Source organism: Mesoplodon bidens (genome assembly GCF_964165515.1).
Source record: "Mesoplodon bidens genome assembly, chromosome: 3".
Taxonomy (NCBI): Eukaryota; Metazoa; Chordata; class Mammalia; order Artiodactyla; family Ziphiidae; genus Mesoplodon; species Mesoplodon bidens.
Window position 1 is genome coordinate 135430552 of NC_138178.1, and position 17608 is coordinate 135448159.

At 41.2% G+C, this 17608-nt stretch overlaps 1 protein-coding gene across 2 annotated transcripts in view; it reads right to left on the reverse strand.

Annotated features, from left to right (window-relative positions):
- The window catches only part of ARMH4 (armadillo like helical domain containing 4), a 122956-nt gene that overhangs the window by 76007 nt on the left and 29341 nt on the right, over positions 1 to 17608 (reverse strand). For both annotated transcript variants that reach the window (XM_081229418.1, XM_081229417.1), the window contains exon 4: positions 7773 to 8003. In XM_081229418.1, coding sequence (XP_081085544.1) covers positions 7773 to 8003 — 231 coding nt within the window. The remainder of the gene's footprint in view (positions 1 to 7772; positions 8004 to 17608) is intronic.

Sequence of the window (17608 nt, forward strand, 5' to 3'; positions counted from 1 at the left end):
CCAGAAACCCTGGGTACCATCTGAGGACAGGAAGGAACTCCAAGTAACTGGCAGGTGCCTACTCAAGGAAACTCACATCCGGAGATGCTCACTCATTCCAGATGCAGAAGTCAGGGTACAGACCTCCATGGTACAGATTTAGAAGTCTGTCATGTTGAGGCAGGAGGCAGACAGGCCCCAGGTAAGACATTTACAGCTGGCCTCCTGTTTATATTTCATGAAGCAGGAAAAAGTGGGCTTCAGGCCAGACACTCACAACTAGCCTCCTGTTTACATTTCCTGAGATAGGAGATAGGTGGGCTCCAGGTTAGGCATTTACAGTCAGCCTCCTGTCTGCACTCCAAAATGGAAGTAACAACTGAAACAGGGTAAAAAAGCCAGGCTTTTTCTCCTGTGGACACCTTAAGATAACAGTTGTGGCAGGAGCAGAGAGGAGCTAGACCTTGTTTGAGTAAAGGATCAAGAGGCCATATACTTCCCATCCTTGGGGCAAGGGAGACACTACACATGTGCAGAAAGGCTCCCTGCAGGTCAAAAGTCTGGGGACAATGCCAGGCCACAGTGAGCCTTGCTTCTCCCAGACGCCTTCACATCAAGATCCAACTTGGCTGAAAGGTGCATGCGCACCTAAGGGGAGGGTCCTGAGACAAATTAGCCAGGGGGGACAAAACAAGATGATTGGCCAGAAGGAAGACAAAGACCTGGAAAACTGCCCTTTTATAAAGAATTTAAGCATTTCCCAAAGGCGGGACTCTCTCTGAGTTCGCCCATGCATCTTTCTGCATGTACTTTGCTTTTCCAATAAACTTTTTACTTTTCTCTTTACCTTTTGCCTCCTCACCTGAATTCATTCTTGACAAGGCAGGCAAGAACTAGGGATCCAGGCCCTAGCCACTGCCCCCTGTGGTCTAGTGGTTAGGACTCCCGGTCCGGGAACTAAGATCTTGCTTCCAGCTACCGCTCGTGCTGCATGCTGCAAGCTGCCACTTACTGCTGCGTGCATCCGAAATCAATGTGACCATGGACTTTCTGGGAAAACTAAACCATGGATATTGACTTTAATCTCAATGTGACTGTAAAAAGCTGGGTTTTTTTTTAAGGCACACTAATCCAATACACAAAAGATCATTACAAGCAATGTAAATCTTTACTAATGGAGATTCAATTCATAGAGCACAGAATACTTCTGACAATCCTATTTCTCCAGCCCCTTCACAAACAGAAGCTGCCTCACCCCAAGGGAACAATCAGCAGACCCAGTCTAGGACAGCTGTGCTCCGTGGGTGGGACCCAGGTATCAGTATCTTGTGTCGCTCTCCAGGGGGTTCCAGCCAAGAGTGAGAACCACTGGTGCGGAGGCTTTAGCCAATCTGCCACTCACATCGCGCTGGTTACGTTGGATTAAGGTTTCTTTCCTTCTCCTTCCTTACACATATTTAACCACGTTAGCCCGGCAACTTCCTGAGCAACCTCATAATACACAGCTTAACACGTTATATGCCAAAATACACTGACATTTGTTGCAGTGAAGAGTTGTTTGAAATCTCACACTTCCCACTGTCTTTTACGGAGCATCTTTTTCTTGCTGCACAGCCCGTGTTGCACTATATTTAAGTGTTCAGTCTTAGCTACATGTTAAGTGTTCTAAAAGAACGAGAAGGATGATGGGGAGAAGAAAGAGAAGAGTTGACACGTTTGAGGACGAAGGCTCTGACTTTCTCACAGACCAATGCTCAGTTTCTCTAAGGCCGAACCCCCTCACCTTTGCCTGCAGTTCATTCTACCTTTCTATCAATTCAAAACACATTCTCTTTCTTTCATATTAAAATCATCCTAAATCACCAGGTAATGAACCTGATAAATAATAATAAATCCATGATAACATCTTATGGGTTATCCTATCCAGACAGCAGATGTGCATTTTTGTAAGGCCTTCTCAAGATACATTATTGCAATCCAAAGGAAGGCTCTTAATATTGAAGAGTAAGAACCATGTTAAAATGGGGAGGGGGATATAAATTAGAGATCACACAAGCACTCCCGAAGTCACACCCCACAGATGGCTGCCCACTCAAAGAAACCCCCGGTTGTAAATGATGATTCAATTCCCCACTGTGTGCTCAGCCACTGGCCTCACATCTGGAGAACCATTCTCTGCCCCATGGTAATTTATCTCTTTACAGGTCAACCCCTCACTCTTTCCACAACATATAGCACACACTTAGTAGGTGCTCTATGAATGTCTGGTGAAAAACTAGAAACATGAATGCTCTTCATTCTTCTGCTCTCCACAAACATCTCTATACTGTTAATTGAATATTTATCACGTTTTTTAAAGACCTCCAGAGAAAAATATTCCACTTCCTAAATGAGGAGCCCATCCCAATGTTAGATGCAGGCTTTTCAAAAAAATGTGAAGACAGCTATAGTAATTCTGCACTTAACTAATTGATGGCTTTTGGAAGCCTTATCTATTCAGAACATCAATCAAACCATAAAGTGGCCAAAACATGGTCTCTTCTTGGAACAATACCACCACCCTTAGGCCCTCATCCAGAACTCATGAATTCAAAACATATTTAAGATAAATATATTAGTTTAACAAGATTAGTCACAGGATTCTTGGAAGATAAAAGAAACATGGATAAGAACCAGCCACAAGAGAAATAAACAGAAAAACACAGAAATCATAGATAGGTATAGTGATTGACACATGCCCCCAGCCGTTCCACCAGTCATGTGATCACATTCCCCTTGCCAATGATTGTTTAGAAATGAGCATGTGACCTAATCCCAGCCAATCAGTGGTGAGAATTCTACTGGGGGATTCTTGGAAAGTCTTCCTCGCTCCTGAGGAAGAAACACAATAAAAAGGCAGTCCTCTTCTTTGAACAATGTCTTGTCTAGGTGTGACATCTGAAACTGCTTCAGCCAGTGCAACTGGACAGAGGCCAGCCTGGGGCCAAAGTGAACATCCCAAGGAGGACAGTGCAGCAAGGTGGAAAAACATGAGTCACCGATGACAGCTGAGCTACTGAGTCAACTGACCCAGGAGCTCCATCTCTGGACTTCTTGTTTTCAGAGAAAATATATTTCTTTACTCTTTACGTCAATTTAAGGTTTCTGCTACGTGTAGCGAAAGGCATCCTAGCAGATACAGAATGCACAGAGGAAAGAATCACCAGACATTAATTACATTGCAAATGTTTAAACATTAAAATGGATATGTTGGGCTTCCCTGGTGTTGCAGTGGTTGAGAGTCCGCCTGCCGATGCAGGGGACACGGGTTCGTGCCCCGGTCCAGGAAGATCCCACATGCCACAGAGCGGCTGGGCCCGTGGGCCATGGCTGCTGAGCCTGCGCGTCCGGAGCCTGTGCTCCGCAACGGGAGAGGCCACAACAGTGAGAGGCCCACATACCGCAAAAAAAAAAAAAAAGGATATGTTGACTCAACTCTGTCCATATTGACTTTATACTTTTAAAAGAATAATCGTGTGATTTATTATAGTGAAAGGATAAGAAGTAGTGTGGGGGGTCACAGTATCTGCTCTCTGTACAGGTTCTTGCTAATAAATTTGAAAATAAACTTGTTAGATCAGAAAAGAAATTGATTCTGCATACGTAAATAAAGAGCTTCCTATACGCTACTAGCATTTTACCAATCAATGCACCTCAGTCATAACGTGGAACTTTCACTCCTGATTCTCTGTCCTCTATAGTTCAGTCCACAATCACACCTCCCAACAGCAAGATCAAGAAATTGGGCTCTCTCTCTCCAAAGCTTTACAGGCAATGTGTATGTGACAATACAGAAAACAGAAGCGCACAAAATTAAGCCATGGATCTACTGCTTTGCCTCAGAAAGTCATCGAAGTTTTCTGCTCTTGTTACTTCACAGAAAATGAAACGATAATCTGTTCAAAGAGTATGTATTATTTCTGGCCAATCCCAGCTACCCACTTCAATCTGTTCCTTTTTAAAGGTTTCTGTGGGTTTTAGCATTTGCTTTGGAATACCCTTCATGCTGTAAAATAGGGTGTGATAGTATATAAATAAAAAGAACCCACTTAAAAATAGGAACGAATAAGATGGCCAATTAAAGTATAATTATATTAAACTGGATGACTTCGTAAAGGTCTCAAGCTTTGCATTTTTAGTGATTCATTAAGAAAAAACTATAGTTAAGTTTACAACACTCACACTCAGACTACAGCTGCCACGCAAGCTCTACTTCTAAAATGAAGCTGCTCATGAAATACTTATTGAAATCTGTATTAGTTTCCTATTTCTGCTGTAACAAATTAGCACAAACTTAGGGGCTCAAAACAACACAAATTTATTACCTTACATTTCTGGACGTTAACAGTCTAAAATGGGTCTTGAGGGACTAAAAATCCAGGTGTCAGCTGGGTTGTGTTCCTTCTAGAGGCTCAAGGAGAGAATCCATCTCCTTGCCTTTTCCAGCTTCTGGAAGCTGCCAGAATTCCTTGCTCATGGCCACATCACTCTGACCTCTGCTTCTGTCATCACATCTCCTTCTCTGACTCTGACTTGATACTTCTCGCTTATAAGGACACTCGTGATCACACTGAGCCTTTGCAGAAAATCCAGGATAACCTCTCCCTCTCAAGATCCTGAACCTAGGGCTTCCCTGGTGGCGCAGTGGTTGAGAATCTGCCTGCTAATGCAGGGGACACGGGTTCGAGCCCTGGTCTGGGAGGATCCCACATGCCACGGAGCAACTAGGCCCATGAGTCACAACTACTGAGCCTGCGCGTCTGCAGCCTGTGCTCCGCAACAAGAGAGGCCACGATAGTGAGAGGCCCGCGCACCGCGATGAAGAGTGGCCCCTGCTTGCCACAACTAGAGAACGCCCTCGCACAGAACGAAGACCCAACACAGCAAAAATAAATTAATAAACTCCTACCCCCAACATCTTCTTAAAAAAAAAAAAAGATCCTGAACCTAATCACATCAGCAAAGTCCTTTTGCCATGTAAGATAACATAGTCACAGGTTCCAAAGATCAGGATGTCAGCATCTTTGGGGAGCTGTTATTCTTGGTACCACAAAATCCATCACAAATAGGGGAGGTTTCCCTCTATTTCACATGACCTGAGAACATTTAGGAAACTGTATCAATTAACATTGATCCAGAAGTTGTCACTCATTTTGAGTTATTAGGAAATACTCCTGTCCCTCCAAGAAAAAGTTGGTGAGCTAATAAAATCCTAGACCCATACACTACTACTCCAACCCAGTCTTCCCACAGTGGAAAAAAAGGAAGGGCTTGAAAGATTTGTTCCTTATTTTGGTTCCCATGAAAACTACAATGCTAAAAATATGTTGGCAAACTGAAGATATCAGGAAAAGAAGTGGCAGTAAAAGTTAGGAGACAACCAGGAAAATGGTAAATTTTATGAAAAGGAAAAACCTGATATGAAATAAAAATTGAGGACTTGGGGAAATCACTTTTAAAAGCATAGCAAATCACTAAATTGGTATCACTAATTTAAGAAACCTTAGCCATGCATGGAGGCTGGAATCAGGAGGCAGGACAGGGGGACAATAGGGCTATTTGTCCTGTGCCTCATACCCTACACACCTTAAAATGTAACTGCTATTAGCCAAAAACTGGGGAAAACCCAAATGTTCATCAACAGGTGACTAGATAAACAAAATGTGGTATATCCATACTATTGAATACTACCCAGCATAAAAAGGGAATAAATTACTGATACAGACCACAACATGGTTGAATCTCAAAATCATTATGCTAAGTGAGAGAAGCCAGGTACATAAAGGTATGTATTATATGATTCTGCTTATATAAAATTCTAGAAAATGCACTCTAATCTGTAGTAATATAAGTAGAGCAGTAGTTACTGGGATTGGGGACAGTAATCCTGTAAAGGGGAGAGAGAGACAGACTGCAAAGGGCATGAGGAATCATTGGGGGGACAACAGGGAAGTGATGGAAATACTCTGCATTTTCAGTGAGATGGAGCCCACATGAGTGTAGCCTCCATCTTGACAACTGTCAAGACTCGTTGAATTGCATACACTGAGTGCAGTTTATCATATATAATTTATACCTCAATAAAGTCAATTTTTTAAAAATTTGACTCTTCTTCAATGGTAAATTTGTGTTGAAAAAGGCTAGAGCCCAAATGATCATGTTACCCTTGAATTGTAACCGCTACAGATTTTTCTAAGATTTATAGCCTCTCCAATTGCTTATAATTATCATAAACGGTAAGTCAACTTCCTAAGTGGGGAAAATTGGCTTCCCGGACCACAATCCAGGAATAGGTGCCATATGGCCTCCATAGAGTACCTCTGTACAAAATCAACCCTCTCTCTCAGGCTTCCCTGGTGGCGCAGTGGTTGAGAGTCTGCCGGCCGATGCAGGGGACACGGGTTCGTGCCCCGGTCTGGGAAGATCCCACATGCTGCGGAGCGGCTGGGCCCGTGAGCCATGGCCACTGAACCTGCGCGTCCGGAGCCTGTGCTCCACAATGGGAGAGACCACAACAGTGAGAGGCCCGCGTACCGCAAAAAAAAAAGATCCTTATGCATGTTTCCCTAGTTTTAGAGATTATGAAAAGGATTCCCCCTTTGACTGCAAACCTTTACAGGTTTACCAACTTCAGTCTGAGCTTTGAAAAACGCGAGAGAGCTTGTTTTAAACTACACAGTCGTGTGATAAACAGATGATGCGACTTTCCCACTCCATACTCATTTTAATGCACTTACCCTTCCTCATCATTGACCTGAAAGAGTTTTCATGGGAGGAGAGGAGAACAATCTTTAAGAAATCATATGTAATAAGATTCTGAATTGGAAGTTTCAACCGAGGCACCAGGATACAGTAGTATGATATTCCAGAGCGAAGTCCAAGACCAACATCCAAATTTTCAATGAAATACTCCAAACGCTGGTTATATGACTCTTAAATCTAACCTCTGCTGTACTTAAGGTATAAACGGGCCTTTTAAAGACTAAAAGAGTTTCAGGGAGGAGATTTCTTTGGAGAAGAGGTCACTTCCCCTCATGTCAAGAGAGTGAGGACTCAAAGAATCACCCAGAGCTTAATAGCATCTCTCCAGAAAAAGGTAAGAGGAGACAGACAGAAGAACGTCCCTGCTGACAGGAAGAGTGTCAGAGTTGGGGTCAGCCTGCATCCGCGGAGACTCTCACCGAAAATCCAGGCCAGGCACAAGAGAGAGTAAGCTTGGAGTTGTCTGGACACTAACTGCTGAAACAAGATTGTATTTGATGATGAAATGCAACCACGAGAATGAGCAGAAAAGTCATGGGACGGCTGCAAGCTCACCCAGAAGTGAAGGAAGAATTTCCCCAGGGAGGAAATTCTAAAAGAACAGAGGACGACAAAATACATTTGTTTTCCGACTCCAGTCCATTCACGCTGCTTGTGCAGCTGACTGGTTACACACAATTCCTCTCCATTTGGAAGTCCTCCCAAAGCTGACAGCTGTCCTCCAGCTGGGAAGGAAAGATGGAATTCCTTCCAAAAATTAGGTAATTTTCGTGGTGCTCTTCGTGGGCAGATGGAGACTGTTTGGAGCCTGACTATTGAAGAGCATAAATATAAACATAGTGAAGCAAGAACTGAGAACTTTTTCCCAGCTGAAACACCCGTAAACAGAAGATCCATTTTGTTCCATCATCTATGCCAATGAAGGAAAGCTGTCACCTAAGAAAACTAAAATGAGGGGAGAGAGGAGGGAAGGAAACACACATGACTCTTACCCAGGCCCTGACTCTGCTGTTCCCACTCGATGGTGTCCGGCCCCTGGTAGGTGGCTCCCTCCAAAGAGACCATGTTTCCCTGCTCTAAGCCAGGTTCCTGAGACGTGATGCCAGGGAGAGTAAACCCAGGCAGCTCGGTGTCATCACCCAAGGTTTCATCCAGGGAGTCTGCATCTTTCTCCTCCTCATCTTCCTCCTCCTCATCTTCTTCATCCTCATCCTCTTCTCCCTCTAGGCAAGAAGAAAGCAAAGGGGACATGAAGAAATGCAGTGAGTGCATACAAATGAATCTTCTGAAATGACCCAAATGCTACAAAACAATCATGATTGGCCTTTTAAAACAAATTTTATAGCTAAAGTTGAGCAATATGAGCTTTGCGGGATTACATGCCCACCGTATACTCACATTTTAAACTTTCAAAACCACAGTTAAGTCAGATGATTATCACGCATGTTTATTGGGAGTCAAAGTTCAGGTAATACGGATTTTTGTTAAAGCCATATTTATACTTACAAGGGTAGGAAACATCCTCTTCCTGTTTTCTGGAGCTCATTAAAGATTTATCTGTTAGAAAGCACACTGAAATACTAACAGAATTTAAAAGGAGTGTTCCAATCTCTTTCTATCTCATAATACTAAACAAGAGAATTCATTATGTTGGCACAGTTTTCTTTCTGTTCTTCTTCCACATTAGTGAGTAGAACTCACAACAGTGTTAAGTGAGAGGTCCATAAATCCACTCCTGTATCTGTGTTCCTTACAGAGGAGTGACCCAAGAGACGGGAAACCATTACATCAACGTTCTCCATACAATTCTAAAGGGGATTGGGAAATGAAATATTGATCAAGGACAGTCAGAAAAGCAACACATGAAAAAAACCATTATCATTACCATCATCGTAAGAGTTAAATTCACAGCGCGTCATCTGTGATGCTTCAAAAAGTGTTGGATTAGGAAACATAAGGCCCCCAATTTCATTTTATTGCATTAATTTTCATTTTCGAGGAATATTTTGAGCCCCCACCCACATCCTGAAGGCACCTCTGAAGCCCCGGACAAGGGCCCACAAAATCCACTGAAGGCCTTTTCCTTGGTCTCCCCCTTGGCTCTGAACACAGTGGTGACTGCAACAGGGAATGCTCTTTAGATGGTAAAGAGGAGAGGGAGGTGTAAAGCCACCCAAGAATTCTGAGACTTTCCTTTTCCTCTTCCAGACAATTTTCTCCACATATATCCCTTTTCATCTATCATTTACAGGTTTTCTTAACTTAAAAAAATATTACCTCTAATCTTTCTCATTCTTATATATCCTTTAACTTTGTGGGCCTTAATACCTGTCACTGTTCCAAAAATTCAACAAATATTTATCAAACACCTAGTTCCAGGCACTAGGGATAGAGCAATGATGTCTCTGCCTTCATGGAGCTGATATGTCCCTCAGGAGATGTACAGCAAACAAAGAGACATACAAATAGATATACAATACATTACACTCTGATTAAAACCAGCAAGAAGATAGAAAATCCCTGGTACTACTATTATAGATGGAGAGATCAAGGAAAGTTTTTCTGATAAGGTAAAGTTTGAACAGAGATCATACCAAAATAATGAATTCTCTTGTTTCATTTAGGTCATTAAAGATTCCAAGCAGAGGAGAACAGAGGGAACAGCAAGACCAAAACCTTGAGGCAGATGTCTGCTTGCTGTGTTCTAAGAATGGCAAAGAAGACTGGGCTGGGGGGGCAGGAGGGACAGAGAGAATACAGCAAATGAGGGGGAAGGGGTAGGCAGGGGCCACATCTAACATATATTTACAAAGAATGACTCTGCTGCAGGGCAGAGTATAGGCTATATCAGAGCAAGAGACAAAGCAGGGAGACCCAATAGGAGGCTATTTCAAAACCCAGGGGAAAGGGAGAGCAGTGGTCAAATCTGGGATGTAATTTGAAGGTAGAGCCTTGCTGATAATTACAACGTGCGATGTGGGAAGAAGACCCCACTTTACTGAAAATGGGAACTAAAGAATAAAGAGCAAAATCAAGAATTTTATTTGAGATATATTAATTGTGTGGTGGCTTGTGCCTATGACATACAAATGGAAATGTTGGAAGTCTAAGGAAGGTCAAAGCTAGAAATAAAAACCTAGGAATCATCGACTTATAAATTATATTTAAAGCCTTGAGACTGGCTGAGATCACCAAGAGAATGAGAGTGGATGAAAGCGAAGTGGTCCAGCCCAAGCCCTGGACAATCGAACATTTAGAGGTTGGCCAGCAGAGGGAGATCCAGCAAAGGAGACAGAAAAAGGACCACAGGTGGGAGAAAAACTAAGACTGAAGGACTGAGTAGCAAACTGAGACTCTGGCTTTGACATCTGGGAAGTCATTAGTGACCTTGACAAAACTTGTTTCCCTGGAATGGTAGGGACAAAAGTCAGACTGAAGTGCTTCCAAAGAAAATTAGGAAAATGGAAGTAGACACAGCAAATAGAGAAAACACGAGAAATTTGAAAAAGAGAACAGGGACATTAGGGGGTAGCTGGAAGGAGATATGGGGCCAAGGGTAGGTTCTTAAAATAGGAGCTACTAGAATTTGCTTGTAATTGATGAGTAAGATCTGGTAGAGAGGGGGAAACTGATGACGCAGGAGAGAGGGGAGAGTGGCTGGAGGAATGTCCCAAGAGATGAGGTATAATGGAGAGGTTACACACATGGACCCTGGAGCCAAACAAACTTATTATGGCTGTGTGATTTTGGACAAGTTACTGAATTCTGGTGCGCCTCAGCTTTCTCACTGTAAGACTGGTATGAGTCCTACCTCACAGGGCTGTTGTAAGGATTACATTAGTTAATATATCAGGTACTTAGAACTAAGCCTGGCACGTAGTGGCCACCATATAAGGTTGGCTTCTTTGCTATTACAGAGAGGGGAGGGGGCCCAGTGAATGGCCTGCTCAACTACATCCTCTGCCGTAGCAGGCACGTGCCGGCGGGCGGGTAGATTTGGTGGTAGGAATACGTGAAAGTTATATTTCTTTTCTTAGTCAAATAAAAAACTGGAAAGGAGAAGAGAAATGGTGGTGGTTTGAGGCAACAGGAAAAAGTGTGAAATAGTCATCTTGAAGGATGTGTGAGTGAATTCTTGAGGAAAATGAGGTAGCACTGCCAGGCAACCCTATGAGTCCACATGAGATGTGATGTCATAAATTTAAAGTAAGGCGTGTTAAGATGATTGTGTGTTTTTCTTCAGCCACATTCAGCTGCTTGGATGCAGGAATGGGTGGAGGGGTAGAGTAGGCAGAGACATTTAACCAGGGCCAAGTTTTGCTAGGAGAGCTCAATTGGGGAGGGGGGGAGGAAAAAGCAGTTGATTGTGTCTGGGCATCTAATGTACAGCATGGTAACTATGATTAACAACACAGTATCATATACTTGAAAGTTATTAAGACAGGAGATCTTAAATGTTATCACCATACCAAAAAAAATGGTAATTATGTGAGGGGATGGAACTGTTAACTAACCTTACTGTGGTAAACATTTTGCAATATATATATATATATATATATATATATATATATATAGCAAAGTGCAGTGTATATATATATATATATCAAAATGATTATCATGTGTATGTGTATGTATCAAATCATCACCCTAAACTTACATATGTTATATGTCAATAAAATCTCCATAAAGCTGGGGTGGGGGTAAAAAAGATGGACCAGGGACTCTAGCTAAAGAGAAGTTGAGAAGGATGGTGGATAGAGAAAAAGTAACAGGGTCAGATTATGGAGAAAACTATCAGGGATCATCAAGACTATTTGACAATTTTGTTGACCTTCCTCCTACAGACAGAAATGTGTCATAGGCTAAAAAGAACACTATTATTTTTAAAATGTTATAAAATCACTTTTAGTTATGCTTCCTCTCCACAAACCTAAGAGGGTTGTACTAGATGGAATAATTGTGACAATATGATACTGATCCCCTAAGAACCTCAAAGGCGAAGCCAGAGCTCTGAGCCATGGATTTCCAGCTCTCATCATTGAACCATTGTCCTCTGACCCAGTGGTCCCCAAACTTTTTGGCACCAGGGACCGCTTTCATGGAAGACAATATTTCCACAGACCGCAGGGGTTGAGGGGGGATGGTTCAGGCAGTAATGCGAGCGATGGGGAGCGATGGGGAGCAATGGGGAGTGGCAGATGAAGTTTGGCTTGCTTGCCCGCTGCTCACCTCCTGCTCTGCAGCCCGGTTCCTAACAGGCCACGGCCCTGGGGTTGGGGACCCTTGCTCTGACCACCACCAACCAGCAAGGACAACTTCTATTTGGTCCTCAATGTGTTCAGTTAGTTCCTCCTCTTTAAAATATAGAGCTAACTACATGATCCAGCAATCCCACTTCTGAGTATATATCTAAAGGAAATGAAATCATTGCCCTGAAGGAACATCTGCAGCCCCACATTCACAGCAGCATTATTCACAATAGCCAAGGTATGGAAACAACCTAAGTGGCCATCAATGGATGAATGGATAAAGGTGTGGTATATACTTATAAATATTTATATGTATTATTCATATTATATAATTTATATTATACCCATAAATAGGTGTAATATAAGTATATTATAACATAAATGGAATATTATTCAGCCTTTAAAAAAAAAGAAATCCTGTCATTTGCAACATGGATGAACCTGGAGGGCATTATGCTAAGTGAAATAAATCAGACAGAGAAAGACAAATACTACATGGTATCCCTTATATGTGGAATCAAAAAAAAAAGTCTAACTCACAGAAATAAAGAATAGAAAAGTGATTGCCAGGGTCTGCCGTTACAGGTGGAAATAGGGAGAAGTTGGCAAAAGGATACAAACTTTCAGTTATAAGATGAATAAAGTTTGAGGATCTAATGTATAACATGGTGACTACAGCTGAAAACACCATATTGTACAATTGAAATCTGCTGTGAGAATAGAACTTAAATGTTCTCACCAAAAATAAAAAAGGTAAATATGTGAGATGATGAATGTGTTAATCTGATGGTGGAAATCCTTTCACAATGTATGTGTATATCAACTCACCAGTGTACACGTTAAATATCTTACAATTTAATTTGTCAGTTATACCTCAGTAAAGCTGAGGGGAGGAATACAGAGCTATAAAAATAATGAAAGGGACCTCAAAATTCATCTTCCCCCATCCTTTTGCATCCTGAGGAGAAGGCAGCATCTATGCAAGTCTACGCAAACAAAATGTTTGCTGCCTTCACAATGGGATTTGGAGGACCTTGCTCAGGTCAACGTGTCTCATGTCTCACAGTCTCTCCCACACTCATCCCCCATGGTAAAGCCTTCCTTCTCCTCCCTGCCCTGAAATGCCCGATATGAGATGTCTAACTCCAAGTCAGACAATAAAACTGAGGAATACTCTCTCCAGAAACACATGATTGAGTAATATACAATTATTCAATTGTATATTGAGAAAGGGAAAGGAAGGACCCTGTCTGACGTGTGGGGTGAAAGACGAAAGTCTTCTCCTTGTCCCAGCAACACTGACCTTCAACACAAAGAACTGTATAAGGTTTACTAGTTGTCACTTTTAATACCTGAGCAAGCCTGGGGAGACAGCTATAGAAAAAGGAAGTTTCAGAAACTGTGCAGAGAAAATAGGAGGGAGACAAGCCTTACAGGAGTGAGAGTTCTCCTTTAGTCTAGCTTTATTCCCTCATTATCTTTTTCTGCCAGGGAATTTTCTTATTTTTTTAGGAGGCTACAACCATTTTGTAGCTGTTAAACATCTTTAGTAGAATGGCACCTGTACCCTGCTGCAATTTCCAGTGGAATGTTGACTACTATTACAGATCAGTAACAAAAACAGGTATGATAACCTTTCTAATATTAGCAAAACAACGTATTTTACAGCAGCTTGGCCCAGAAAGGTGAAAAACTATTGGATAAAGGAAGGACAATCTTGTCCTCTGCTGTATCACCAGTGACTAACCCAGTGCCTGGCAGTCTGCAGCACTCAGTATTTGTTGAATGAATGGATTGATGGAGGAATGCACAGTCAGTGAGCTAGATCCAGGTTTTTAACAACTGGATCTAAGGAAACACAGAATAGCATTTAATAAGCAATTAGTAACACATTCCTCTGAGTAATCTTGCGACAAGCACAAAGGCAACATATCAAATGGACAGGTACAAAACAACCCAGAGTTGTATGCATGCTTCTTCCACTAATAAAAACTAAAGAGAAAGTCATCTGTATTTAGCCAGTCTTTCCACAGTTGCATCTAAGAGAAATAATAATGTTATGAACACCTCTGAACAATCACATGAAATAATCATTCAGCAAATAAAACTGTGCCAAAAACAATAACAGGATCCCCGACTCAAAGACCTGAAACTAAACGAAGAACTCATTCAAATAACACTACCAGGTTATATGTTAAAGGCTATAGGGTAATGCTTTCTGAATTTTGTAATTTGGGGTTAAGATAAACCCAAATTTTATTTTCATTTATCTGAATCCCAAATAAGCATGTGGATCAACATAAAACACACACGCACAATTATTCCATACAAAGATAGCACAGAAAAAGAAAAAATGAACCTTTAAAAATGCTCTTGGTTTACCATTTATAACAGATACACCTCATATATCAACATCTGGCGACAGTGATCAGAGACTGAAGTTATATTTGTCCTGAGAATCCCTAAAGAACACTGCAACCCAGGAAGGGAAGGTTCAGAGTTCAGCCTAAGAAGTTTCTTCTAGTCATGTCCCCTGGCATGGAAAGTGCATCCTCGTAACTGATGCTTCTTTTACCCAGGTTGACTGGACACCGATTACTTCATAAAACCAAACAACAACGCTGATGCTAACAGCAATCAAAGGGGCAGTCATGATGGTTTCCGAGTAACCATCTCCCGTGAGAGGCAAAATCCTCCAACCACTTCGCACTGCTCTCACTCCCAAACACCTGACACGGGTTACATAAAATTCCCTGGTCACTCATGCTGAACCAGCATCTGCTCAAGGCATCCCACTGAATTCAGGATGCACAGTCAGGCAATGACTAAAGCTACTTGCCGTGGAGCTAATGGATTTTTCCATAGTACTCTTACCAAGATCAAGTCACTGGCTAGCATGTCCAATGTCAAGAATTCTGACACCTAACAATAGTGAGAAAACTGACTTAGGTGTCAGCCAAAGCGCCTACACAGGTGTTTGGACATTAGGCAGCTCAGCCTGCAACAGGGTCTGGAACATGGTTTGATTTCTGATTGATGGGCTTGAGGTGAACTGAAAGTTAAAATTAAAACTGTAAAACATTAAATAGAGATGCCAGGTTACGTGCCACATGGCCAAGAGATGCTTGATCATATTAAGTAGTGTGGCAACAGCTCAAACAGAGAAATGGCCTGTTGCAAGCGGCAGGAAGAAAATAAAAATATGTCTAGACAGTACCATCTCCAAGCCAATTTCATGTGTCTGGCCACTCTCTGACAGAATCTTTTCACAGCTGTTTCATAACCCATAACAGTACCTTGAACTTATATGGGGCTTTTCTTCTGAGGAAGTCAAATGCTTTGCAGGCCTATTCTCCAAATGTACACAGTTGGCTAAGGAGAGCAAGTTTTATAAGCTCTGTATTACTTACAGCCTACTTCGCTGGTGATATAACTGCCTCGGGTGCTCAAATATCACAGCAGAGCCTCAAATGGGTTTGTTAAACCCCAAATTTTGACTCTCTAGGTCAGGCCTGTTTTCTTTATTTACTGCAAACATTTCTGCCTAAGGTTACCAAAACCAAGAGTTTTCATTTTGTTCGGGACCAGGGCCATGATCTTCCCAACAAAATCAATAGAAGATATGGGAGAAAGTTTGCCCCGTGGTCTGGGCCCGAGTAACCTGGTTCTGCTACAAAGTCCAGTTACCATTTAATAGGCAGTTCCCACCAAAGATGCTCAGTTTCTCTCAATCCATTTTTATCAGTTTAGACATTTTAAGATTTCCAGAAGATAGAGACATAGCTAGCATTCCCAGAGTATTGCTAATGAGTCCAAGGGGAACCCTTGGTTGAGAATATGTCATCCCAACAATAGGAGTAGGAAGGACCCCACCTGTAACGCTTGTTCCCCAACATGACCTATCTTTGACTTATAGGAAGAATAGGCTCCTGCCTTTACTTTCTGTCTCTTTAGAATAGCAATGATTAATTTGAATCCTTGTCTTTTGCCTATTTATTCATTAGGTTTCAGGGTCAAACCTCTCTTTTTCTTTCCTTTACAAAGTTTAAAATTAAATCTAAGGTACACAAATTAGGACACGTGAAGAAGAGGAAGGATACCATGAAAAGAAACAGGGTGAATTCTCTGGGAAGAGGCTAAGCATGAGTCTTTCTCCCATTTCCCCTGTAAATGGAATGGCTGTGACACATCCAAGTGGCAGACTTTTAAAAGAAGAAACACTTGTTGGCAAGTGTTTTCCTGGGAACCCCTATACAATATAATCAAGAGCCACTGTAGCAAAATGCTTTCTACACATAAAGAGCGACTGAAGTACTAGGGATGGTACTGCCTTAATTTTCAAGATTTATTTTTAACTTTGACTTCAAATGGGATGCAAAACTTAAAGGCCAGAGAAAAAAAAATTAAACTTGTTTTGAGGAGATGAAGCAATTCTCCAGCAGATGGCTCCCTGAGATTGAAAGGGATTGAGAAACCCCAGAAACTACTGAAATAATGAACACAAAATTCAGCAGCTCACAATGTTAAATTTCATTACATTTCTTAAATCTTAAATATTTCTGCCAACTAAGTGCTTCTACATTTTTATCATGTAATATTAGATATATACAAGAGAATATGTATATAATATTTCTGTTATTAAGCATAATAATGAAATCACCTCCAGAGAACTCACCATTCAGCTAAAGAACTGGAATATTACTACTGTGGCATCTATTTGCATATTCCTCTATCATCTTAACCACCTACTTCCCCTGAACGCCATAAAAAATTACTGAATGATGAATCACTTTGCTGTACAGCTGAAACATTGTAAATCAACTATACTTCAATTAGAAGCGTGTAATGGGGAAAGAATTACTGAATGTTATATTCTGGGACTTTTTTTCCACTCAAAATTATGACTTTATGTTTCACACATCTAACAAAACACTGGTTTGTTAATTTCACCAATTTATGGTATTCCATTTTGCAAGCATGTCACAATTCATTTATTTAGCTTCATGTGAATAAACTTTTGGGTTATTTAGTTGTTGCCAATTTTTTTGCTGTTATGCATAGTACTGTTATGTACATTCATATATGATCTCTAGTGGATCTATTCACTGGTTTCTCTAAGGCATATTCCTAAAAGTGGACTCCCTCGGTCAAAAGGAATAGAGGTGTTTAACATGCTAAATGATGTCTAGATATATTTCCTTAGCTCCACATCCTCACCAACCTTTGCTATTGTCAAACTTTTTCTTTTCAATCTAGTGTGTATAAAATGATGGGTCACTGTAGAGGTAATTTGCATTTCCCTAATTATTTATGGGGTTGTATATCTTATCATAAGTTTGTGTATCTCTGTGAAATGCCTATTCACATGTTTGCTCCTTTTTCTTTTAAGTTGTCTGTCATTTCCTATTGATTTTTTGGAGTTCTTTCTATTCTGGACACAATCCTTCATCAGTGATATGTATTACAAATACCTTCCCTAATTTTAGAAGTTGTACATTCACTGCCTTTCTAGTATATTTTTAGAAAAGTTTTCAGTTTTAATATAGTTGAATTTATCAATATTTTCCTTTGTGGTAAGC